The 25,876-nt window shown below is 62.4% G+C and overlaps 1 protein-coding gene across 1 annotated transcript; it reads right to left on the bottom strand.

Annotated features, from left to right (window-relative positions):
* Positions 1-529: 529 nt before the first annotated feature.
* Positions 530-22,974, bottom strand: LOC119963685 (uncharacterized protein C2orf81 homolog). The gene is made up of 4 exons (XM_038792999.1): positions 22,740-22,974; positions 9,513-9,722; positions 4,127-4,300; positions 530-1,518 (listed from the first exon to the last, which is right to left on the bottom strand). The coding sequence occupies exons 1-4, from the start codon at positions 22,959-22,961 to the stop codon at positions 697-699; spliced, it is 1,428 nt and encodes a 475-aa protein (XP_038648927.1). The 5' UTR covers positions 22,962-22,974; the 3' UTR covers positions 530-696.
* Positions 22,975-25,876: the final 2,902 nt, after the last annotated feature.

Below are 25,876 nucleotides of genomic sequence, written 5' to 3'. Positions count from 1 at the left end.
TGTAGAAGACATAAACTGCTCCGGGGCCATTTGTCTGGGTGAGGTGGTCTTCTGGATTAGCAAGTTGCTCACAGATACGATGGATTTGGCCACCCACCATCTCCAAAGTCCCAGGGTTTGCTAGAATTTGGAATCCTTTGTTCCCAGTGTCCTTGGGCTTTTAAAACATTTGTTTATGGGATGTGGGGGTCACTGGCTGAGCAAACATGTCCTTGGGTTTTCTGGGATTTGGGTTCCAGCGTTCCCAATGTCCTCAGGTTTTCTGGGATTTTTGTCCCAGTGGTGATGATGTCCTCGGGATTCCAGCAATGCAGGTTCCCCCTGGAGAGGGGGAATGATGGAGAACTGTGCTCACTCCCCAATTAGCTGGGGAGAGGTTGCTAACGACAACAGTAAAGGTTTGGTAACAGGTCTGGTGTCATGGCTGAAACATGTTGCTATTTAATATGTGACGACACCAACTGTTAGCTGATTCCTTCTAAAAGGGGTACGTGTGTATCTACTCCAAAAATGATTCAGGTACCTCGTCAATGATTCGATCTTTTATTAGCTAGGGTTACAGATGTTATGTCACACCTGGCGAAATGTCGAAGCTACAGAGCCAATGCACAGAGCAGATAGGTAATAAAAGAGGATCTATCGAGTACAGAGTGGTCACTGCAGTAAGAGGTTGTGTTCAGGTCTAGCGTGAGGGGTTTACTGTACAATACTGCTGGTTAGATACTCCACCAGGATGGGGGGTCTGAACAGGCTGTTGCAGATGGGCCTCAGTCTGCTCTGCTGTGTCTCCTCATACTCTGGGTAATGGCCACGGTTTGAATGGTTTCTGTCCTTTGCCCCATCGGGAATGAAATCTATAAATTCTGGAGAGTTAGAGACAGCGCACGAGTCATTCAGCTTCAGCCGCCGGAGTGGGGCTGCTCGCCCAGGCTGCCTGTCTGCGTGAGAGCCCTGAAGGCCTGTCTTCTCACCTCCCAGACTTCGCTCACCCTCTCTATTCTCAGCAACCTGCTTCTGAGGTCTCCTCACGTTGTACCTGGCCGGAAACAGGCCTTTAGTAAAGTTGCCACCCCGGAAGACCAAAGGTCTCAAGGCCTCCCTCAGAAGGGGTCTATGGGTCTCGGGCTCCAGCTCCACGTCAAGCAGCTGGAACACAGGCCTAACATGCTGCCTGGGAAATTGGCTTGGCTTCAATCTCTGCACTGCCGTCACATTCCCAAACTTATCAAACGTCATGATGTTGTTTAATGGTCGGCGGCTGTTCTGAATTTTTAGAACGTTCTGGAAATAGGAAGTCATCCTATAAAAATCACAGGGAGGCACAGGAGGCTCTTCAACACAGGGCTCCGGGGTTTGTGGTTGGAGCAACTCCTTTTCCGTCTGACACAAATGCCTGGGAACGCTCTTCCGCTTGCTTGGGCCTCCCCGGTGGCACCCATACTTCAATATTCTCTTCTTGGCTACAGGGGGTGATTGTGGTTCAGCGTCTTCATCAACTTCAACAGCTTTCTTGCCTTCCTGATGTCAAAACACAAGAACAAAAGGGTTCTCAAGGCTGGAGATGGTTTTTTCTTTTTAACAGATTAATTAGCTACACAATCCTGGAATACTGTGCCCAGATCTGGATGGCACAAGGATGGGGAGTTACAGATAAACTAGGGTGACTTTCCTTTGAGCACATAAGACCCAGATTTAGGACTGGGGATATAGGTGAGTTAATAAGGGGACAGTTTCCAATTCCCAAAGAGTCAATACCGAGAGGTTGGAGATGGCAGGCAAAGAGGTGACACAAGGGAAAACTTGAAGTAAAAGAGAGGTCAGGATTTGCAATGCACTTCTTGGTACGTTAGTGAAAACAGATTAACTCCAAAAGGGAATGAGATAACGTTCCATGGATATGGGGAAGGAGTGGGGGAGTGGAATTAACTGGACCACTCCTGGGAAGAACTAGACTAGACTTGGTTGGCCCATCAGACTGCAGTAGTCCCTTAAGCCTGTCCCCTATTGAATAAGATCATGACTTATCCTTGCCCCAACTCCACCTTCCCTTTCCGATTCCCATGTATCTTCACTGCTTGAGAGTTCAACTCTCCACCAATCACAGCCTTGAGTATATTCAACAACTGAGGTAGAGAATTCCAAATATTCACAGAAAACGCCATCTCCCCCTCAGTCTGAAATGGACGATTCCTTATTCTAGCTCTGGACCCACCAGCCTCTGAGCATCTGCCCTATCAGACCCTCCCAAAATCTCCTGTTCTCCGAAAATCCAGAGAGTTGACCTCTCCCTCAGGACAACCTGCTCACCTCAGGAAATGTAATGAATCTTTGTTGTACCTTCTGTAAAGTAAGTACAACCTTCCTTCAACAAGGTGATCAAATTTGGAGACGGGTTGTGGTCTGACTGCAGCCCTGTAGTATTGCAGCAAGACTTTGTTACTCTTCTAACCTTGCAATAAAGACCAAATGTCATTCATGTTCCTCATTGCCAGGTGTACCGGCATGTTAACTTCCTATGTTCCTTGTACACATCCGTCTGAACACTAACATTTAGTTTCACACCATTGTCAAAATATTGATTTCTGTCCCACAATCCGTAGAATGCAGAAGGAGGCCATTTGGCCCATTACGTCTGCACCGCCCCTCCAAAAGAGCACCCTACCCAGGTCCATAAGACCACAAGACATAGGATCAGAATTAGGCCACATGGCCCATCAAGTCTGCTCCGCCATTCAATAATGGCTGATATTTTTCTCATCTCCATTCTCCTGCCATCTCATCTTTGGACCGTGGGAGGAAACCGGAGCACCCGGAAGAAACCCTGACAGACACAGGGAGAACGTGCGGACACCGCACGAACAGTGATCCAAGCCGGGAATTGAACCTGGTTCTGTGAGGGAGCAGGGCTAACCACTGTGCCACCATGTCGCCCTTGCGTGGATACATCAGAAAGGGGTTCCCCAGCAGATGTTTGGGGTATCACCGGGTATGGTGCCCCGAAGATCAAAATTTGGTCTTTATTGCAAGGTTAGAAGAGTAACAAAGTCTTACTGCAATACTACAGGGCTGCAGTCAGACCACAACTTACAGGCAGCACGTAGCATTGTGGATAGCACAATTGCTTCACAGCTCCAGGGTCCCAGGTTCGATTCGGGCTTGGGTCACTGTCTGTGCGGAGTCTGCACATCCTCCCTGTGTCTGCGTGGGTTTCCTCCGGGTGCTCCGGCTTCCTCCCACAGTCCAAAGGTGTGCAGGTTAGGTGGATTGGCCGTGCTAAATTGCCCTTAGTGTCCAAAATTGCCCTTAGTGTTGGGTGGGGTTACTGGGTTGTGGGGATAGGATGGAGGTGTTGACCTTGGGTAGGGGTGCTCTTTCCAGGAGCCGGTGCAGACTCGATGGGCCGAATGGCCTCCTTCTGCACTGTAAATTCTATGTAAATTCTCTGTAAAACTGATGGACCAGAGTTTCTTGGTTACTTTGCACCCACATAAACCAAACCTTATTATCAGCATTTCAGCATTCAGAGACAATTTGACCATTTTCCCTGATTTGAAAATGAAAAATCAAATGAAAATCACTTATTGCCACGAGTAGGCTTCAATGAAGTTACTGTGAAAAGCCCCTAGTCGCCACATTCCGGCGCCTGTTCGGGGAGGCTGGTACGGGAATTGAACCGTACTGCTGGCCTGCCTTGGTCTGCTTTAAAAGCCAGCGATTTAGCCCAGTGTGCTAAACCAGCCCCTTCACTATTTCATCAATAATGTCCGTTCTGTCCTGCTCTGCTTGTTTCTCTGACATTCGAGTCTTGCAACCTTGAGATTTACAAACTTCCCTCACTTGCATGGATCTCTGGAAACAAAATTGGCCAAGGCACTGAACAAGCTCGATTTAAGTGGAGCCCAGCCCAGTTCCTTCTTTCCCAGTACAGCTGTCAGTGTCTATGAGTCAAAGTCTGCCCCCCTCAAAACTCTCCGAGCTGAGCGTTCAATTCTCTGCTCCGACTGACCCTCTGTCCATTTACACTTGGCCCAGGCAGAGAGCCACAGATCCCTCCAGTTTGCATCGAGAATAGTCTCACCTGGAACAACCAGTTAATGAGTTCAGCATTTCCTCTAAGCTCCATTACCTTTTCCGAATCCAGGGAGTGACCCATTAGCTCTTTGGACACTGAAGACATGACGTTCACCTCTTGGTGTGGCTGCTGATCACTCCAACATTCTGGACCAGCAGGGGTCGCAGTCGGGTCCTCGATTCCCTTTGGCAAACAGATGGTATCTCCAGGAGTCTCCTCCAGCCTTTCCTGATTCAAAACATGTGGCGATCATTAAAATAACTTCATTTTCAGTCTCATTTCCTGTTTTAAGCAAATATCATTGGTGACCATTCTCCATCCACTGTCAGACAATCACAGGTTCCAAGCCTCACCTCAGGCCGGCACTCGCACTTCCAGCACTGAGGGAGTGCTGCACTGTCAGAGGGTCAGTACTGAGGGGGTGCTGCACTGTCAGAGAGTCAGTACTGAGGGAGTGCTGCACTGTCAGAGGGTCAGTACTGAGGGGGTGCTGCACTGTCAGAGAGTCAGTACTGAGGGAGTGCTGCACTGTCAGAGGGTCAGTACTGAGGGAGTGCTGCACTGTGGGAGGGTCAGTACTGAGGGAGTGCTGCACTGTGGGAGGGTCAGTACTGAGCGAGTGCTGCACTGTCAGAGGGTCAGTACTGAGGGAGTGCTGCACTGTGGGAGGGTCAGTACTGAGGGAGTGCTGCACTGTGGGAGGGTCAGTACTGAGCGAGTGCTGCACTGTCAGAGGGTCAGTACTGAGGGAGAGCCGCACTGTCAGAGGGTCAGTACTGAGGGAGTGCTGCACTGTCAGAGGGTCAGTACTGAGGGAGTGCTGCACTGTCAGAGGGTCAGTACTGAGGGAGTGCTGCACTGTCAGAGGGTCAGTACTGAGGGAGTGCTGCACTGTCAGAGGGTCAGTACTGAGGGAGTGCTGCACTGTCAGAGGGTCAGTACTGAGGGAGTGCTGCAATGTCAGAGGGTCAGTACTGAGGGAGTGCTGCACTGTCAGAGGGTCAGTACTGAGGGAGTGCTGCACTGTCAGAGGGTCAGTACTGAGGGAGTGCTGCACTGTCAGAGCGTCAGTACTGAGGGAGTGCTGCACTGTCAGAGGGTCAGTACTGAGGGAGTGCTGCACTGTCAGAGGGTCAGTACTGAGGGATTGCTGCACTGTCAGAGGGTCAGTACTGAGGGAGTGCTGCACTGCCAGAGGGTCAGTACTGAGGGAGTGCTGCACTGTCAGATGGTCAGTACTGAGGGAGTGCTGCACTGTCAGAGGGTCGGTACTGAGGAAGTGCTGCACTGTCAGAGAGTCAGTACTGAGGGAATGCTGCACTGTCAGAGGGTCAGTACTGAGGGAGTGCTGCACTGTCAGAGAGTCAGTACTGAGGGAGTGCTGCACTGTCAGAGAGTCAGTACTGAGGGAATGCTGCACTGTCAGAGGGTCAGTACTGAGGGAGTGCTGCACTGCCAGAGGGTCAGTACTGAGAGAGTGCTGCCCTGTCAGAGGGTCAGTACTGAGGGAGTGCTGCCCTGTCAGAGGGTCAGTACTGAGGGAGTGCTGCACTGCCAGAGGGTCAGTACTGAGGGAGTGCTGCACTGCCAGAGGGTCAGTACTGAGAGAGTGCTGCACTGTCAGAGGGTCAGTACTGAGGGAGTGCTGCACTGCCAGAGGGTCAGTACTGAGAGAGTGCTGCCCTGTCAGAGGGTCAGTACTGAGAGAGTGCTGCACTGTCAGAGAGTCAGTACTGAGGGAGTGCTGCACTGTCAGAGAGTCAGTACTGAGGGAGTGCTGCACTGTCAGAGGGTCAGTATTGAGGGAGTGCTGCACTGTCAGAGGGTCAGTACTGAGGGAGTGCTGCACTGTCAGAGGGTCAGTACTGAGGGAGTGCTGCACTGTCAGAGAGTCAGTACTGAGGGAATGCTGCACTGTCAGAGGGTCAGTACCTAGGGAGTGCTGCACTGTCAGAGGGTCAGTACTGAGGGAGTGCTGCACTGCCAGAGGGTCAGTACTGAGAGAGTGCTGCCCTGTCAGAGGGTCAGTACTGAGGGAGTGCTGCCCTGTCAGAGGGTCAGTACTGAGGGAGTGCTGCACTGCCAGAGGGTCAGTACTGAGGGAGTGCTGCACTGCCAGAGGGTCAGTACTGAGAGAGTGCTGCACTGTCAGAGGGTCAGTACTGAGGGAGTGCTGCACTGCCAGAGGGTCAGTACTGAGAGAGTGCTGCCCTGTCAGAGGGTCAGTACTGAGAGAGTGCTGCACTGTCAGATGGTCAGTACTGAGGGAGTGCTGCCCTGTCAGAGGGTCAGTACTGAGGGAGTGCCGCACTGTCAGAGGGTCAGCACTGAGGGAGTGCTGCACTGACAGAGGGTCAGTACTGAGGGAGTGCCGCACTGTCAGAGGGTCAGTACTGAGAGAGTGCCGCACTGTCAGAGGGTCAGTACTGAGGGAGTGCCGCACTGTCAGAGGGTCAGCACTGAGGGAGTGCTGCACTGACAGAGGGTCAGTACTGAGGGAGTGCCGCACTGTCAGAGGGTCAGTACTGAGGGAGTGCTGCATTGTCAGTGGGTCAGTACTGAGGGAGTGCTGCACTGTCAGAGGGTCAGTACTGAGGGAGTGCTGCACTGTCAGAGGGTCAGTACTGAGGGAGTGCTGCACTGTCAGAGGGTCAGTACTGAGAGAGTGCCGCACTGTCAGAGGGTCAGTACTGAGGGAGTGCTGCACTGTCAGTGGGTCAGTACTGAGGGAGTGCCGCACTGTCAGAGGGTCAGTACTGAGGGTGTGCTGCACTGTCAGAGGGTCAGTAGTGAGGGAGTGCCGCACTGTCAGAGGGTCTCTACTAAGGGAGTGCTGCACTGTCAGAGGGTCAGTACTGAGGGAGTGCTGCACTGTCAGAGGGTCAGTACTGAGTGAGTGCTGCACTGTCAGAGGGTCAGTACTGAGGGAGTGCTGCACTGTCAGTGGGTCAGTGCTGAGGGAGTGTGCATTGTCAGAGGGTCAGTATTGAGGGAGTGCTGCACTGTCAGAGGGTCAGTATTGAGGGAGTGCTGCACTGTCAGAGGGTCAGTACTGAGTGAGTGCTGCACTGTCAGAGGGTCAGTATTGAGGGAGTGCTGCACTGTCAGAGGGTCAGTACTGAGGGAGTGCTGCATTGTCAGAGGGTCAGTACTGAGGGAGTGCTGCACTGTCAGTGGGTCAGTGCTGAGGGAGTGCTGCACTGTCAGAGGGTCAGTATTGAGGGAGTGCTGCACTGTCAGAGGGTCAGTACTGAGGGAGTGCTGCATTGTCAGAGGGTCAGTACTGAGGGAGTGCTGCACTGTCAGTGGGTCAGTGCTGAGGGAGTGTTGCACTGTCAGAGGGTCAGTACTGAGGGAGCGCCGCACTGTCAGAGGGTCAGTACTGAGGGAGTGCCGCACTGTCAGAGGGTCGGTACTGAGGGAGTGCCGCACTGTCAGAGGGTCAGTACTGAGGGAGTGCCGCACTGTCAGAGGGTCAGTACTGAGGGAGTGCTGCACTGTCAGTGGGTCAGTACTGAGGGAGTGCTGCACTGTCAGAGGGTCAGTACTGAGGGAGTGCTGCACTGTCAGAGGGTCAGTACTGAGGGAGTGCTGCACTGTCAGAGGGTCAGTACTGAGGGAGTGCCGCACTGTCCAGAGGGTCAGTACTGAGGGAGTGCTGCACTGTCAGAGGGTCAGTATTGAGGGAGTGCTGCACTGTCAGAGGGTCAGTACTGAGGGAGTGCTGCACTGTCAGAGGGTCAGTACTGAGGGAGTGCTGCACTGTCAGAGGGTCAGTACTGAGGGAGTGCTGCACTGTCAGAGGGTCAGTACTGAGGGAGTGCCACACTGTCAGAGGGTCAGTACTGAGGGAGTGCCGCACTGTCAGAGGGTCAGTACTGAGGGTGTGCTGCACTGTCAGAGGGTCAGTGCTGAGGGAGTGCTGCACTGTCAGAGAGTCAGTACTGAGGGAATGCTGCACTGTCAGAGGGTCAGTACTGAGGGAGTGCTGCACTGTCAGAGAGTCAGTACTGAGGGAGCACTGCACTGTCAGAGAGTCAGTACTGAGGGAGTGCTGCACTGTCAGAGGGTCAGTACTGAGGGAGTGCTGCACTGTCAGAGAGTCAGTACTGAGGGAGCACTGCACTGTCAGAGGGTCAGTACTGAGGGAGTGCCGCACTGTCAGAGGGTCAGTACTGAGTGAGTGCTGCACTGTCAGAGGGTCGGTACTGAGGGGAGTGCTGGACTGTCAGAGGGTCAGTACTGAGGGAGTGCCGCACTGTCAGAGGGTCAGTACTGAGGGTGTGCTGCACTGTCAGAGGGTCAGTACTGAGGGAGTGCTGCACTGTCAGAGGGTCAGTACTGAGGGAGTGCCGCACTGTCAGAGGGTCAGTATTGAGGGGGTGAGGGATGGTGTTAGGAGGTGCCAGTGATGGTGTTGGGAGGTGTCAAAGCTGTGGTGTTCTCCTGCTTTACGTGGGAAGCCGGGGACATTTCCAGTGCTCAGAGCCAGCAGGTGTAGGAAGTGTCTCCAGCTGCAGCTCCTGGAAGCTCGAGTTTCAGAGCTGAAGCAGCGGCCGAGGGCACTGTGGAGCATCCGCGAGGTGGAGAGCATCATGGATAGCACGTATAGAGAGGTGGTCACACTGCAGGCTCAGGGTCTGCAGGCAGGAAGGGAATCGGTGACCTGCAGGCAGACAAGAGAGCTGGGCAGGCAGTGCAGGAATCTCCTGTAGCCATTCCCCTGCAAAATATACATCCCACTTTGGATACTGTTGAGGGGAATGGCCTCTCAGGGGAAAACAGCAACAGCCAAACTCACACCATGGTTAGTTCTGCTGCAAAGAGGAGGAGTAAAAACTGTGGGATTGCAATAGTTATTGGGGATTCAATTGTTAGGGAATTGTTAGGCGTTTCTGTGGCCGCAAAGAAGACTTCAGGATGGAACGCTGCCTCCCAGGTGCCAGGGTCAAGGATGTCTCGGAGCAGGTACAGGACATTCTGGAGGGGTCTCACCCATTCTGGTGGGTGAACAGCCAATGGCCGTGGTGCACATCAGTACAAACAACATCGGTACAAAAGGGATAAGGTCCTAAAAGCAGAATGTAGGGAGTTCAGAAGAACGTTGAAAAGTAGGACTTCAAAAGGTATTGATGTCAGGATTATTACCAGTGCCACGTGCTACAGGTGGCACAGTAACACAGTGGTTAGCCCTGTTGCTTCACAGCACCAGGGTCCCAGGTTCGATTCCTGGCTTGGGCCACTGTCTGTGCGGAGTCTGCACGTTCTCCCCGTGTCTGCGTGGGTTTCCTCCCGGTGCTCCGGTTTCTTCCCACAGTCCAAAGATGTGCAGGTTAGGTGGATTGGCCATGCTAAATTGCCCCTTAGTGTCCAAAAAATGTGAAGTGGGTGGTTCCTGGGTTATGGGGATATCGAACACCAATTCCTCGGCCTCTTCTACCTGTTTCTCCAGAGTTGCTGTTGATGGAGCCTTCACCAGAGGCACTGAACCCTGGGCCCAGCTGTCAGTGATATAGGCCACAGGCTCCTCATCCTCCTGCCAAGACTGCTCCATCAAGACGGCTCTCTCTCCAGAATCATGCGTCAGGAACTGCCACTCGATAATCTGCAGGATGGCTTCCTTGGCTTGAGCGATGGTGAAGGGCAACAACTGAGGAAAAGACGGGGAGAAATGTTTCAGTGAATGGTCAACGCAATCGAAGAGCGAGACAAGAGAGCTGGACGAGGAAGTGATCCTCTTCCCTAACCGGCAAAATACCGGGAGAATCCCGCATATTTTAAGTTCCGTCGTTTTCAAGAAGAGGTTGTGATTCTTGTACGGTTGACTGTGGAGTGTTTATTGTTAATCCATAACTATAGACATATATACAGCGTGTAGCCTAAGCTTTCAAACTCCATGTTTGCTCTGACAGAGGTCTGTGGGAATAGGTGGTCAGGTGTGTTACACATGTCGGTGCAGACTCGATGGGCCGAAGGGCCTCTTCTCCACCGGGTGATTCTGTGACTCTCTAGTCACAGTGTGGGCTGTACGGCCTCCAGTCCCCATCACAAGCCTGAAATAAATAACAGACACTGCGATGTTGGAGGTGTGAAAAAAGGAAAAACAGAATGCTGGGAAAACTCAGCAAGTCCGGCTGGTTCTGCGGAGAGAGGGACAGAGCTAACGGGTGGGATTCTCCGGCCACGTCCACCCAGAGACAGGAGAATCCCGCACCAGGTCAATGGACTTCTCCATTGTCCGTGTCTCGCCCGGGCCGTTCTTGTGGCGGGCGGAGTGGCAGAATCCATCCCAATGGACGGGAGTCTCCTTTTGGGAGACCCTGGGCGGGATTTTCCCGATTTTGCGGCTATGCCCGGAGGAAGCTTCTGATCTTACAACTAAAACGTCGCCGCCGCCCCCGCGCCGATGCTCCATCCGGTGGGGGGGGGGGGGGGGGGGGGCTAGCATGCACACCACGTAAAGCCCCCCTGCAGATACGGATGGAGAATGGACAGGTTTGTGCCCGCGCAGACCTGGCCTGCCAGGTAGTGTCCCCCTGTAACTCCCCACGGCACCCCCCACCAGCGCTGGAGAGCAACCCCCCCCCCCCCCCCGCAATACGGCATCACACCCCCCCTCCTCCATGCAGCCTGCACCAGGTGGATGGGTCGACAGCGCTGCGTGAGAATTCTACAATCCCGACACTGCAGAAGAAGGCCATTCGCCCATTGAGTCTGCACCCACCCTCTGAAACAGCACCATAACCAGGCTCCCAGCCTATCCCTGCAACCCCAAAACCACAGCTCAACCACAAATGACTGAACATTAAAGGCCATTCCACCTAACCCGCACACCTTTGGTCTGTGGGAGGAAACCGGAGCACCCGGAGGAAACCCACGCACACACGGGGAGGATGTGCAGACTCCGCACAGTCAACCGAGGCCGAATTGAACGTGGGACCCTGGAGCTGTGAGGCAGCAGTGCTAACGACTGTGCTACCATGCTGCCTGTGAGGATGGACAACGCCCCAGGGCAGCCTGGGTACTCACCACCTCTACGCCCCTGTTACCACCCCAGGCCCGCTCACACCCCCCTCCTCGAAGGCGAATGAACCCCAGCCACAGGCAGCTCCCTCACACCTCACCCTCCACCACACACCACAACCTGTACCGCCTGCCAAACCCGGGTTCCCTGCTGGGGGCTGGGCTGGGTGCAGGGGGCTGGGCTGGGTGCAGGGGGCTGGGTGCAGGGGGCAGAGCTGGGCTGGGTGCAGGGGCGCTGGGTGCAGGGGGCTGGGCTGGGTGCAGGGGGCTGGGTGCAGGGGACGGGGGACGGGCTGGGTGCAGGGGGCAGAGCTGGGCTGGGTGCAGGGGGCTGGGTGCAGGGGGCTGGGCTGGGTGCAGGGGGCTGGGCTGGGTGCAGGGCGCTGGGTGCAGGGGGCTGGGCTGGGTGCAGGGGGCTAGGTGCAGGGGGACGGGCTGGGTGCAGGGGGCTGGGTGCAGGGGGCTGGGCTGGGCTGGGTGCAGGGGGACGGGCTGGGTGCAGGGGGCTGGGGCAGGGGGCTGGGCTGGGTGCAGGGGGCTGGGCGCAGGGGGACGGGCTGGGCGCAGGGGGACGGGCTGGGTGCAGGTGGCTGGGCTGGGTGCAGGGGGCTGGGTGCAGGTGGCTGGGCTGGGGCAGGGGGCTGGGTGCAGGTGGCTGGGCTGGGTGCAGGGGGCTGTGCTGGGCTGGCAGGGGGCTGGGTGCAGGGGGCTGGGCTGGGTGCAGGGGGACGGGCTGGGTGCAGGGGGACGGGCTGGGTGCAGGGGGCTGGGCTGGGTGCAGGGGGCTGGGCTGGGTGCAGGGGGCTGGGTGCAGGGGGCTGGGCTGGGTGCAGGGGGACGGGCTGGGTGCAGGGGGCTGGGCTGGGTGCAGGGGGACGGGCTGGGTGCAGGGGGCTGGGCTGGGTGCAGGGGGCTGGGCTGGGTGCAGGGGGCTGGGCTGGGTGGGGTGTGGGAGGTTGGGCTGGGTGCAGGGGGCTGGGCTGGGCTGGGTGCAGGGGGCTGGGTGCAGGGGGCTGGGTGCAGGGGGATGGGCTGGGTGCAGGGGGATGGGCTGGGTGCAGGGGGCTGGGCTGGGTGCAGGGGGCTGGGCTGGGCTGGGTGCAGGGGGACGGGCTGGGTGCAGGGGGCTGGGCTGGTTGCAGGGGGAGGGGTGGGGTGTGGGAGGTTGGGCTGGGTGCAGGGGGACGGGCTGGGTGCAGGGGGCTGGGCTGGGTGCAGGGGGCTGGGCTGGGTGCAGGGGGCTGGGCTGGGCTGGGTGCAGGGGGACGGGCTGGGTGCAGGGGGAGGGGTGGGGTGTGGGAGGTTGGGCTGGGTGCAGAGGGACGGGTGGGGTGTGGGAGGTTGGGCTGGGTGCAGAGGGACGGGTGGGGTGTGGGAGGTTGGGCTGGGTGCAGGTGGACGGGCTGGGTGCAGGGGGCGGGTGCAGGGGGCTGGGCTGGGTGCAGGGGGATGGGCTGGTGCAGGGGGCTGGGCTGGGGGGGGTGTGGGAGGTTGGGCTGGGTGCAGAGGGACGGGTGGGGTGTGGGAGGTTGGGCTGGGTGCAGGTGGACGGGCTGGGTGCAGGGGGCTGGGTGCAGGGGGCTGGGCTGGGTGCAGGGGGCTGGGCTGGTGCAGGGGGCTGGGTGCAGGGGGCTGGGCTGGTGCAGGGGTGCTTGGCTGGGTGCAGGGGGAGGGGTGGGTGCAGGGGGCTGGGCTGGGTGCAGGGGGACGGGCTGGGTGCAGGGGGACGGGTGGGTGCAGTGGGCTGGGCTGGGTGCAGGGGGCTGGGCTGGGTGCAGGAGGAGGGGCTGGGTGCAGAGGGACGGGTGGGGTGTGGGAGGTTGGGCTGGGTGCAGGGGGCTGGGCTGGGTGCAGGGGGCTGGGTGCAGGGGGCTGGGCTGGGCTGGGTGCAGGGGGCTGGGCTGGGTGCAGGGGGCTGGGCTGGGTGCAGGGGGCTGGGCTGGGTGCAGGGGGCTGGGCTGGGTGCGGGGGGCTGGGCTGGGTGCAGGGGGCTGGGTGCAGGGAGCTGGGCTGGGTGCAGGGGGCTGGGCTGGGTGCAGGGAGCTGGGCTGGGTGCAGGGGGCTGGGCTGGGTGCAGGGGGCTGGGCTGGGTGCAGGGGGAGGGGTGGGTGCAGGGGGACGGGCTGGGTGCAGGGGGCTGGGCTGGGCTGGGTGCAGGGGGCTGGGCTGGGTGCAGGAGGAGGGGTGGGTGCAGGGGGACGGGCTGGGTGCAGGGGGCTGGGCTGGGCTGGGTGCAGGGGGCTGGGCTGGGTGGGGTATGGGAGGTTGGGCTGGGTGCAGGGGGCTGGGCTGGGCTGGGTGCAGGGAGCTGGGCTGGGTGGGGTATGGGAGGTTGGGCTGGGTGCAGGGGGCTGGGCTGGGTGCAGGGGGCTGGGCTGGGTGCAGGGGGCTGGGCTGGGTGCAGGGGGCTGGGCTGGGTGCAGGGGGCTGGTCTGGGTGCAGGGGGATGGGTTGGGTGCAGGGGGCTGGGTGCAGGGGGACGGGCTGGGTGCAGGGGGCTGGGCTGGGTGCAGGGGGAGGGGCTGGGTGCAGGGGGCTGGGCTGGGTGCAGGGGGACGGGCTGGGTGCAGGGGGCTGGGCTGGGTGCAGGGGGCTGGGCTGGGTGCAGGGGGCTGGGTGCAGGGAGCTGGGCTGGGTGCAGGGGGCTGGGCTGGGTGCAGGGGCTGGGTGCAGGGGGACGGGCTGGGTGCAGGGGGCTGGGCTGGGTGCAGGGGGCTGGGCTGGGTGCAGGGGGAGGGGAGGGTGCAGGGGGACGGGCTGGGTGCAGGGGGCTGGGCTGGGCTGGGTGCAGGGGGCTGGGCTGGGCTGGGTGCAGGGAGCTGGGCTGGGTGGGGTATGGGAGGTTGGGCTGGGTGCAGGGGGCTGGGCTGGGTGCAGGGGGCTGGGCTGGGTGCAGGGGGCTGGGCTGGGTGCAGGGGGCTGGGCTGGGTGCAGGGGGACGGGCTGGGTGCAGGGGGACGGGCTGGGTGCAGGGGGCTGGGCTGAGGTGGGTGCAGGGGGATGGGTGGGGTGTGGGAGGTTGGGCTGGGTGCAGGGGGATGGGCTGGTGCAGGGGGCTGGGCTGGGTGGGGTGCAGGGGGATGGGTTGGGTGCAGGGGGCTGGGCTGGGTGGGGTGTGGGAGGTTGGGCTGGGTGCAGCGGGCTGGGCTGGGCTGGGTGCAGGGGGCTGGGCTGGGTGCAGGGGGCTGGGCTGGGTGCAGGGGGACGGGCTGGGCTGGGTGCAGGGGGCTGGGCTGGGTGCAGGGGGAGGGGTGGGGTGTTGGAGGTTGGGCTGGGTGCAGGGGGAGGGGCTGGGTGCAGGGGGACGGGCTGTGCTGGGTGCAGGGGGACGGGCTGGGTGCAGGGGGACGGGGCTGGGTGCAAGGGTGGCTGGGCCTGGGTGCCAGGGGGCTGGGCTGGGTGCAGGGGGGCTGGGCTGGGTGCAGGGGCGGGCGGGTGCAGGGGCCCTGGGCTGGGTGCAGGGGCTGGGCTGGGTGCAGGGGGAGTGGGTGCAGGGGAGGGACGGGCTGGGATGGGCTGGGTGCCAGGGGGCTGGGTGCAGGGGCTGGGCCCCTCGGGTGCAGGGGGCTGGGTTGGTGTCCAGGGGACGGGCTGGTGCAGGGGGCTGGGCTGGGTGCAGGGGAACGGGCGGGTGCAGGGGATGGGCTGGGTGCAGGTTGTGCGTGGGCTGGGTGCAGGGGGCTGTGCTGGGCTGGCAGGGGGCTGGGTGCAGGGGGCTGTGCTGGGCTGGCAGGGGTGCTGGGTGCAGGGGGCTGGTGCAGGGGGCTGTGCTGGGCTGGCAGGGGGCTGGGCTGGGTGCAGGGGGCTGGGCTGGGTGCAGGGGGCTGGGCTGGGTGCAGGGGGCTGGGCTGGCAGGGGGCTGGGTGCAGGGGGCTGGGTGCAGGGGGCTGGGCTGGGTGCAGGGGGTTGGGCTGGGTGCAGGGGGGACGGGCTGGGTGCAGGGGGCTGGGCTGGGTGCAGGGGGATGGGCTGGGTGCAGGGGGCTGGGTGAAGGGGGAGGGGTGGGGTGCAGGGGGCTGGGCTGGGTGCAGGGGGACGGGCTGGGTGCAGGGGGAGGGGCTGGGTGCAGGGGGAGGGGCTGGCTGCAGGGGGACGGGCTGGGTGCAGGGGGAGGGGCTGGGTGCAGGGGGAGGGGCTGGGTGCAGGGGGCTGCGCTGGGCTGGGCTGGGTGCAGAGGGCTGGGCTGGGCTGGGCTGGGTGCAGGGGGCTGGGCTGGGTGCAGGGGGCTGGGTGCAGGGGGCTGGGTGCAGGGGGCTGGGTGCAGGGGGCTGGGTGCAGGGGGCTGGGCTGGGCTGGGTGCAGGGGGCTGGGCTGGGTGCAGGGGGCTGGGCTGGGTGCAGGGGGCTGGGCTGGGTGCAGGGGGACGGGTGGGGTGTGGGAGGTTGGGCTGGGTGCAGGGGGACGGGCTGGGTGCAGGGGGCTGGGTGCAGGGGGCTGGGCTGGGCTGGGTGCAGGGGGCTGGGTGCAGGGGGCTGGACTGGGTGCAGGGAGACGTGCTGGGTGGGGTGTGGGAGGTTGGGCTGGGTGCAGGGGGGCTGGGCTGGGTGCAGGGGGCTGGGTGCAGGGGGATGGGCTGGGTGCAGGGGGATGGGCTGGGTGCAGGGGGCTGGGCTGGGTGCAGGGGGATGGGCTGAGTGCAGGGGGATGGGCTGGGTGCAGGGGGATGGGCTGTGTGCAGGGGGACGGGCTGGGTGCAGGGGGAGGGGGGGGGTGCAGGGGGACGGGCTGGGTGCAGGGGGACGGGCGGGGTGGGGTGTGGGAGGTTGGGCTGGGTGCAGGGGGGCTGGGCTGGGTGCAGGGGGCTGGGCTGGGTGCAGGGGGACGGGCTGGGTGGGGTGTGGGAGGTTGGGCTGGGTGCAGGGGGCTGGGCTGGGCTGGGTGCAGGGGGCTGGGCTGGGTGCAGGGGGCTGGGCTGGGTGCAGGGGGCTGGGCTGGGTGCAGGGGGCTGGGCTGGGTGCAGGGGGCTGGGCTGGGTGCAGGGGGACGGGTTGGGTGCAGGGGGCTGGGCTGGGTGCAGGGGGCTGGGCTGGGTGCAGGGGGCTGGGCTGGGTGCAGGGGGACGGGCTGGGTGGGGTGTGGGAGGTTGGGCTGGGTGCAGGGGGCTGGGCTGGGTGCAGGGGGCTGGGCTGGGTGCAGGGGGCTGGGCTGGGTGCAGGGGGACGGGCTGGGTGGGGTGTGGGAGGTTGGGCTGGGTGCAGGGGGCTGGGCTGGGTGCAGGGGGACGGGCTGGTGGGGTGTGGGAGGTTGGGCTGGGTGCAGGGGGCTGGGCTGGGTGCAGGGGGATGGGTTGGGTGCAGGGGGATGGGCTGGGTGCAGGGGGATGGGCTGGGTGCAGGGGGACGTGCTGGGTGGGGTGTGGGAGGTTGGGCTGGGTGCAGGGGGGCTGGGCTGGGTGCTGGGGGCTGGGCTGGGTGCAGGGGGCGGGGCTGGGTGCAGGGGGCTGGGCTGGGTGCAGGGGACGGGTGGGGTGTAGGGGGCTGGGCTGGGTGCAGGGGGACGGGTGGGGTGGGGTGTGGGAGGTTGGGCTGGGTGCAGGCGGCTGGGCTGGGTGCAGGGGGACGGGCTGGGTGCAGGGGGCTGGGCTGGGTGGGGTGTGGGAGGTTGGGCTGGGTGCAGGGGGACGGGCTGGGTGCAGGGGGGACGGGCTGGGTGCAGGGGGACGGGCTGGGTGGGGTGCAGGGGGACGGGCTGGGTGCAGGGGGACGGGCTGGGTGCAGGGGGCTGGGCTGGGTGCAGGGGGCTGGGCTGGGTGCAGGGGGCTGGGTGCAGGGGGCTGGGCTGGGTGGGGTGTGGGAGGTTGGGCTGGGTGCAGGGGGCTGGGCTGGGTGCAGGGGGCTGGGCTGGGTGCAGGGGGCTGGGTTGGGTGCAGGGGGCTGGGCTGGGTGCAGGGGGCTGGGCTGGGTGCAGGGGGCTGGGCTGGGTGCAGGGGGACGGGTTGGGTGCAGGGGGCTGGGCTGGGTGCAGGGGGCTGGGCTGGGTGCAGGGGGCTGGGCTGGGTGCAGGGGGACGGGCTGGGTGGGGTGTGGGAGGTTGGGCTGGGTGCAGGGGGGCTGGGCTGGGTGCAGGGGGCTGGGCTGGGTGCAGGGGGCTGGGCTGGGTGCAGGGGGACGGGCTGGGTGGGGTGTGGGAGGTTGGGCTGGGTGCAGGGGGCTGGGCTGGGTGCAGGGGGACGGGCTGGGTGGGGTGTGGGAGGTTGGGCTGGGTGCAGGGGGCTGGGCTGGGTGCAGGGGGACGGGCTGGGTGGGGTGTGGGAGGTTGGGCTGGGTGCAGGGGGCTGGGCTGGGTGCAGGGGGCTGGGCTGGGTGCAGGGGGATGGGCTGGGTGCAGGGGGACGGGTTGGGTGCAGGGGGCTGGGCTGGGTTACAGGGGGCTGGGCTGGGTGCAGGGGATGGGTTGGTGGTGCAGGGGGATGGGTCTGGGTGCAGGGTGATGGGCTGGGTGCAGGGGGGACGTGCTGGGTGGGGGTGGGGAGGTTGGGCTGGGTTGCAGGGGGGCTGGGCTGGGTGCTGGGGGCTGGGCTGGGTGGCAGGGGGCTGGGCTGGGTGCAGGGGGCTGGGCTGGGCGCAGGGTGATGGGTGGGGTGGGGTGTGGGAGGTTGGGCTGGGTGCAGGGGGCTGGCTGGGTGGGGTGTGGGAGGTTGGCTGGGTGCAGGGGGCTGGGCTGGGTGCAGGGGGACGGGCTGGGTGCAGGGGGACGGGTGGGTGGCGGGGGACGGGCTGGGTGGGGTGCAGGGGGACGGGCTGGGTGCAGGGGGACGGGCTGGGTGCAGGGGGCTGGGCTGGATGCAGGGGGCTGGCTGGGTGCAGGGGGCTGGGTGGGTGCAGGGGGCTGGGTGCAGGGGGCTGGGCTGGGTGCAGGGGGCTGGGCTGGGTGCAGGGGGACGGGCTAGGTGGGGTGTGGGAGGTTGGGCTGGGTGCAGGGGGCTGGGCTGGGTGCAGGGGGACGGGCTGGGTGGGGTGTGGGAGGTTGGGCTGGGTGCAGGGGGCTGGGCTGGGTGCAGGGGGACGGGCTGGGTGGGGTGTGGGAGGTTGGGCTGGGTGCAGGGGGCTGGGCTGGGTGCAGGGGGATGGGTTGGGTGCAGGGGGATGGGCTGGGTGCAGGGGGATGGGCTGGGTGCAGGGGGACGTGCTAGGTGGGGTGTGGGAGGTTGGGCTGGGTGCAGGGGGGCTGGGCTGGGTGCTGGGGGCTGGGCTGGGTGCAGGGGGCTGGGCTGGGTGCAGGGGGCTGGGCTGGGCGCAGGGTGATGGGTGGGGTGGGGTGTGGGAGGTTGGGCTGGGTGCAGGGGGCTGGGCTGGGTGGGGTGTGGGAGGTTGGGCTGGGTGCAGGGGGCTGGGCTGGGTGCAGGGGGACGGGCTGGGTGCAGGGGGACGGGCTGGGTGCAGGGGGACGGGCTGGGTGCGGGGGACGGGCTGGGTGGGGTGCAGGGGGACGGGCTGGGTGCAGGGGGACGGGCTGGGTGCAGGGGGCTGGGCTGGGTGCAGGGGGCTGGGCTGGGTGCAGGGGGCTGGGTGCAGGGGGCTGGGCTGGGTGCAGGGGGCTGGGTGCAGGGTGCTGGGCTGGGTGCAGGGGGCTGGGTGCAGGGGGCTGGGCTGGGTGCAGGGGGCTGGGCTGGGTGCAGGGGGCTGGGCTGGGTGCAGGGGGCTGGGCTGGGTGCAGGGGGCTGGGCTGGGTGCAGGGGGATGGGCTGGGTGCAGGGGGCTGGGCTGGGTGCAGGGGGCTGGGCTGGGTGCAGGGGGCTGGGCTGGGTGCAGGGGGCTGGGTGCAGGGGGCTGGGCTGGGTGCAGGGGCTGGGCTGGGTGCAGGGGGCTGGGCTGGGTGCAGGGGGCTGGGTGCAGGGGGCTGGGCTGGGTGCAGGGGGCTGGGCTGGGTGCAGGGGGCTGGGCTGGGTGCAGGGGGCTGGGCTGGGTGCAGGGGGCTGGGTGCAGGGGGCTGGGCTGGGTGCAGGGGGCTGGGCTGGGTGCAGGGGGCTGGGTGCAGGGGGCTGGGCTGGGTGCAGGGGGACGGGCTGGGTGCAGGGGGCTGGGCTGGGTGCAGTGGGCTGGGCTGGGTGCAGGGGGCTGGGCTGGGTGCAGGGGGCTGGGTGCAGGGGGCTGGGCTGGGTGCAGGGGGCTGGGCGCAGCTCCTGCCTCAGGTGATTCACCCAAACCCAAACCCAAACCCTAACCCTAACCAAATTAGGTGATTCACCTGAGGAAGGAGCTGTGTGCAGGGGGCTGGGCTGGGTGCAGGGGGACGGGTGGGGTGTGGGAGGTTGGGCTGGGTGCAGGGGGACAAGCTGGGTGCAGGGGGCTGGGTGCAGGGTGCTGGGCTGGGCTGGGTGCAGGGGGCTGGGTGCAGGGGGCTGGACTGGGTGCAGGGAGACGTGCTGGGTGGGGTGTGGGAGGTTGGGCTGGGTGCAGGGGGGCTGGGCTGGGTGCAGGGGGCTGGGTGCAGGGGGATGGGCTGGGGTGCAGGGGGATGGGCTGGGTGCAGGGGGCTGGGCTGGGTGCAGGGGGATGGGCTGGGTGCAGGGGGATGGGCTGGGTGCAGGGGGATGGGCTGGGTGCAGGGGGATGGGCTGGGTGCAGGGGGATGGGCTGGGTGCAGGGGGACGGGCTGGGTGCAGGGGGAGGGGTGGGGTGCAGGGGGACGGGCTGGGTGCAGGGGGACGGGCTGGGTGGGGTGTGGGAGGTTGGGCTGGGTGCAGGGGGGCTGGGCTGGGTGCAGGGGGCTGGGCTGGGTGCAGGGGGACGGGTGGGGTGTGGGAGGTTGGGCTGGGTGCAGGGGGACGGGCTGGGTGCAGGGGGCTGGGTGCAGGGGGCTGGGCTGGGCTGGGTGCAGGGGGCTGGGCTGGGTGCAGGGGGCTGGGCTGGGTGCAGGGGGCTGGGTTGGGTGCAGGGGGCTGGGCTGGGTGGGGTGTGGGAGGTTGGGCTGGGTGCAGGGGGCTGGGCTGGGCTGGGCTGGGTGCAGGGGGCTGGGCTGGGTGCAGGGGGCTGGGCTGGGTGCAGGGGGCTGGGCTGGGTGCAGGGGGACGGGTGGGGTGTGGGAGGTTGGGCTGGGTGCAGGGGGACGGGCTGGGTGCAGGGGGCTGGGTGCAGGGTGCTGGGCTGGGCTGGGTGCATTGGGCTGGGTGCAGGGGGCTGGACTGGGTGCAGGGAGACGTGCTGGGTGGGGTGTGGGAGGTAGGGCTGGGTGCAGGGGGGCTGGGCTGGGTGCAGGGGGCTGGGTGCAGGGGGATGGGCTGGGTGCAGGGGGATGGGCTGGGTGCAGGGGGCTGGGCTGGGTGCAGGGGGATGGGCTGGGTGCAGGGGGATGGGCTGGGTGCAGGGGGATGGGCTGGGTGCAGGGGGATGGGCTGTGTGCAGGGGGACGGGCTGGGTGCAGGGGGAGGGGTGGGGTGCAGGGGGACGGGATGGGTGCAGGGGGACGGGCTGGGTGGGGTGTGGGAGGTTGGGCTGGGTGCAGGGGGGCTGGGCTGGGTGCAGGGGGCTGGGCTGGGTGCAGGGGGACGGGCTGGGTGGGGTGTGGGAGGTTGGGCTGGGTGCAGGGGGCTGGGCTGGGCTGGGTGCAGGGGGCTGGGTTGGGTGCAGGGGGCTGGGCTGGGTGCAGGGGGCTGGGCTGGGTGCAGGGGGCTGGGCTGGGTGCAGGGGGCTGGGCTGGGTGCAGGGGGACGGGTTGGGTGCAGGGGGCTGGGCTGGGTGCAGGGGGCTGGGCTGGGTGCAGGGGGATGGGTTGGGTGCAGGGGGATGGGCTGGGTGCAGGGGGATGGGCTGGGTGCAGGGGGACGTGCTGGGTGGGGTGTGGGAGGTTGGGCTGGGTGCAGGGGGCTGGGCTGGGCTGGGTGCAGGGGGCTGGGTTGGGTGCAGGGGGCTGGGCTGGGTGCAGGGGGCTCGGCTGGGTGCAGGGGGCTGGGCTGGGTGCAGGGGGCTGGGCTGGGTGCAGGGGGACGGGTTGGGTGCAGGGGACTGGGCTGGGTGCAGGGGGCTGGGCTGGGTGCAGGGGGATGGGTTGGGTGCAGGGGGATGGGCTGGGTGCAGGGGGATGGGCTGGGTGCAGGGGGACGTGCTGGGTGGGGTGTGGGAGGTTGGGCTGGGTGCAGGGGGGCTGGGCTGGGTGCTGGGGGCTGGGCTGGGTGCAGGGGCTGGGCTGGGTGCAGGGGGCTGGGCTGGGTGCAGGGGGACGGGTGGGGTGCAGGGGGCTGGGCTGGGTGCAGGGGGATGGGCTGGGTGCAGGGGGACGTGCTGGGTGGGGTGTGGGAGGTTGGGCTGGGTGCAGGGGGCTGGGCTGGGCTGGGTGCAGGGGGCTGGGTTGGGTGCAGGGGGCTGGGCTGGGTGCAGGGGGCTGGGCTGGGTGCAGGGGGCTGGGCTGGGTGCAGGGGGCTGGGCTGGGTGCAGGGGGACGGGTTGGGTGCAGGGGGCTGGGCTGGGTGCAGGGGGCTGGGCTGGGTGCAGGGGGGATGGTTTGGGTGCAGGGGGATGGGCTGGGTGCAGGGGGATGGGCTGGGTGCAGGGGGACGTGCTGGGTGGGGTGTGGGAGGTTGGGCTGGGTGCAGGGGGGCTGGGCTGGGTGCTGGGGCTGGGCTGGGTGCAGGGGCTAGGCTGGGTGCAGGGGGCTGGGCTGGGTGCAGGGGACGGGTGGGGTGCAGGGGGCTGGGCTGGGTGCAGGGGGACGGGTGGGGTGGGGTGTGGGAGGTTGGGCTGGGTGCAGGGGGCTGGGCTGGGTGCAGAGGGCTGGGCTGGGTGCAGGGGGCTGGGCTGGGTCCAGGGGGCTGGGCTGGGTTGTGTGTGGGAGGTTGGGCTGGTGCAGGGGGACGGGCTGGGTGCAGGGGGACGGGCTGGGTGCAGGGGGACGGGCTGGGTGGGGTGTGGGAGGTTGGGCTGGGTGCAGGGGGACGGGCTGGGTGCAGGGGGACGGGCTGGGTGCAGGGGGACGGGCTGGGTGCAGGGGGCTGGGCTGGGTGCAGGGGGCTGGGCTGGGTGCAGGGGGCTGGGTGCAGGGGGCTGGGCTGGGTGCAGGGGGCTGGGTGCAGGGGGCTGGGCTGGGTGCAGGGGGCTGGGTGCAGGGGGCTGGGCTGGGTGCAGGGGGCTGGGCGCAGCTCCTGCCTCAGGTGATTCACCCAAACCCAAACCCAAACCCTAACCCTAACCAAATTAGTTGATTCACCTGAGGAAGGAGCTGTGCTCAGAAAGGTTGTGTTTGAAACAAACCTGTTGGCCTTTAACCTGGTGTTGTAAGACTTCTTACTGTGCTCACCCCAGTCCAACGCCGGCATCTCCACATCATAATAGTGTGGTGAATTATAAATACTAATAATCCACACTGTATTGTACAACATGTGTTGAGCCTGTATATTGTATTGGATCACGTGTAGTTGCGCGGCTCTACCCATAGGGGGAGATGAGGAGCTTGTACTGGGCTCCACCCTTGGCTCCGCCCGTGGCTCTTCCCCCTAACTGAAAGTATAAAGGTTGATGCTGAGAGCCTGCCTGCCAGTTCATCTGGAGTTCATCTCGTCACAGGCAGGCTCTGTTGTAAGACGATTAAAACCACTGTTCACTTCTAACCACGTGGCTCGTGAATTGATGGTCTCATCAAATAGGTCCAGTAATATGACTCTCACTGGCCCTATCTCTCACGGTGCTGTTGAACTATTTCTCGCCGTTACCTGTTTTTCAATGTAAACTCTGTAACAAGCATCCAACGCTTGATTCACGATGTCATCGATGATGTCCCCAATGTGAATCTCACTATCTTCGTTGGCCACCATGACCTGCCAGTCATTTTCTGAAAATCGACCGGGTACAATATCCACCTGTGGGCTGCTCACTGCTGGCGTAATAATGCGGGATTTCTCTATCCGAGACCTTTGTGCTGCGGAGCGTGACATGGTTCCCTGTGTTCAAAAGAAACAAATCACAGAGATCAGATCTACAAACTCCTCATCCTCCACACACACTCACAGACACACACACACACACTCACAGACACACACACTCACAGGCACACACACTCACAGACACACACACTCACAGACACACACACTCACAGACACACAGACACACACACTCACAGGCACACACACTCACAGACACACACACTCACAGGCACACACACACACACACACTCACAGACACACACACACACACACACACACTCACAGGCACACACACTCACAGACACACACACACTCACAGACACACACACACACACTCACAGACACACACACACACAGACACACACACACACTCACAGACACACACACTCACAGGCACACACACACACACTCACAGGCACACACACTCACAGGCACACACACTCACAGACACAGACACACTCACAGACACACACACACACTCACAGGCACACACACTCACAGACACACACACACTCACAGACACACACACACACTCACAGACACACACTCACAGGCACACACACTCACAGACACACAGACAGACTCACTCTCACACACACTCACACACAGACACTCTCACACACACACACACTCACAGACACACACACACACTCACAGGCACACACACACACTAACAGACACACAGACAGGCTCATTCTCACACACACACACACACACACACAGACACTCTCACACACACACACACACTCACAGACACACACACACTGACAGACACACAGACAGACTCACTCTCACACACACTCACACACACAGACACTCTCACACACACACACACAGACACTCTCACACACACACACACAGACACTCTCACACACACACACTCACAGACACACACACACACTCACAGGCACACACACACTAACAGACACACAGACAGACTCACTCTCACACACTCTCACACACACACTCACAGGCACACACACACTAACAGACACACAGACAGACTCACTCTCACACACTCTCACACACACTCACACACACACTCTCACACACACACACTCACAGACACACACTCACAGACACACACACACACACACACTCACAGACACACACACACACTCAAAGACACACACACTCTCACACACACACACACACACACTCACAGACACACACACTCACTCACAGACACACACACACACACTCACAGACACACACACAGACACTCTCACACACACACACACTCACAGACACACAGACACACTCACAGGCACACACACACACTAACAGACACACAGACAGACTCACTCTCACACACTCTCACACACACACTCACAGGCACACACACTAACAGACACACAGACAGACTCACTCTCACACACTCACACACACACACACACACTCTCACACACACACACACTCACAGACACACACTCACAGACACACACACACTCACAGACACACACACACACTCAAAGACACACACACTCTCACACACACACACACTCACAGACACACACACACACTCAAAGACACACACACTCTACACACACACACACAGACACACACTCACAGACACACACTCACAGGCACACACACTAACAGACACACAGACAGACTCACTCTCACACACTCTCAGACACACACACTCACTCACAGACACACACACACACTCACAGACACACACACACACTCACAGACACACACACATAGAACATAGAACAGTACAGCACAGAACAGGCCCTTCGGCCCTCAATGTTGTGCCGAGCCATGATCACCCTACTCAAACCCACGTATCCACCCTATACCCGTAACCCAACAACCCCCCTTAACCTTACTTTTTTTAGGACACTACGGGCAATTTAGCATGGCCAATCCACCTAACCCGCACATCTTTGGACTGTGGGAGGAAACCGGAGCACCCGGAGGAAACCCACGCACACAGGGGGAGGACGTGCAGACTCCACACAGACAGCGATCCAGCTGGGAATCGAACCTGGGACCCTGGAGCTGTGAAGCATTTATGCTAACTACCATTCTACCCTACAATAAGTGTGAATCAATATTTTTTTACTGTAATGGATGTGTCTACTAGGTTTTCAGAGGCCATTCCAGTACGCAATATTACAGCTAAAAATATTGTGGAGGAGTTACTTAAATTCTTTACTAGATATGGACTACCCACAGAACTACAATCGGATCAAGGGTCAAATTTTACCTCAAGGTTATTCAAAGAAGTTATGGATAGCTGAGGAATAAAACAATTTAAATCAACTGTGTACCATCCAGAATCGCAGAGAGCGTTAGAAAGGTGGTATCAGACATTAAAGGCAATGTTGAGGGCTTATTGTCAAGATTATCCAGAGGATTGGGATAAAGGATAGACATATGGATGAAAATGGAATAGTGTAGGTCAGATTGGCTTCAGATGGTTTCACAGGTCAGCGCAACATCATAGAACATAGAACATAGAATGATACAGCGCAGTACAGGCCCTTCGGCCCTCGATGTTGCACCGACATGGAAAAAATCTAAAGGCCATCTAACCTACACTATGCCCTTATCATCCATATGCTTATCCAATAAATTTTTAAATGCCCTCAATGTTGGCGTGTTCACTACTGTTGCAGGTAGGGCATTCCACGGCCTCACCACTCTCGCTGTCCACCCTATCTAACCCTCTGATCATTTTGTATGCCTCTATTAAGTCACCTCTTAACCTTCTTCTCTCTAACGAAAACAACCTCAAGTCCATCAGCCTTTCCTCATAAGATTTTCCCTCCATACCAGGCAACATCCTGGTAAATCTCCTCTGCACCCGTTCCAAAGCTTCCACGGCCTTCCTATAATGAGGCGACCAGAACTGTACGCAATACTCCAAATGCGGCCGTACTAGAGTTTTGTACAACTGCAACATGACCTCATGGCTC

Source organism: Scyliorhinus canicula, chromosome 3 (assembly GCF_902713615.1).
Source record: "Scyliorhinus canicula chromosome 3, sScyCan1.1, whole genome shotgun sequence".
Taxonomy (NCBI): domain Eukaryota; kingdom Metazoa; phylum Chordata; class Chondrichthyes; order Carcharhiniformes; family Scyliorhinidae; genus Scyliorhinus; species Scyliorhinus canicula.
This window is presented reverse-complemented; position numbering and strand designations above follow the sequence as displayed.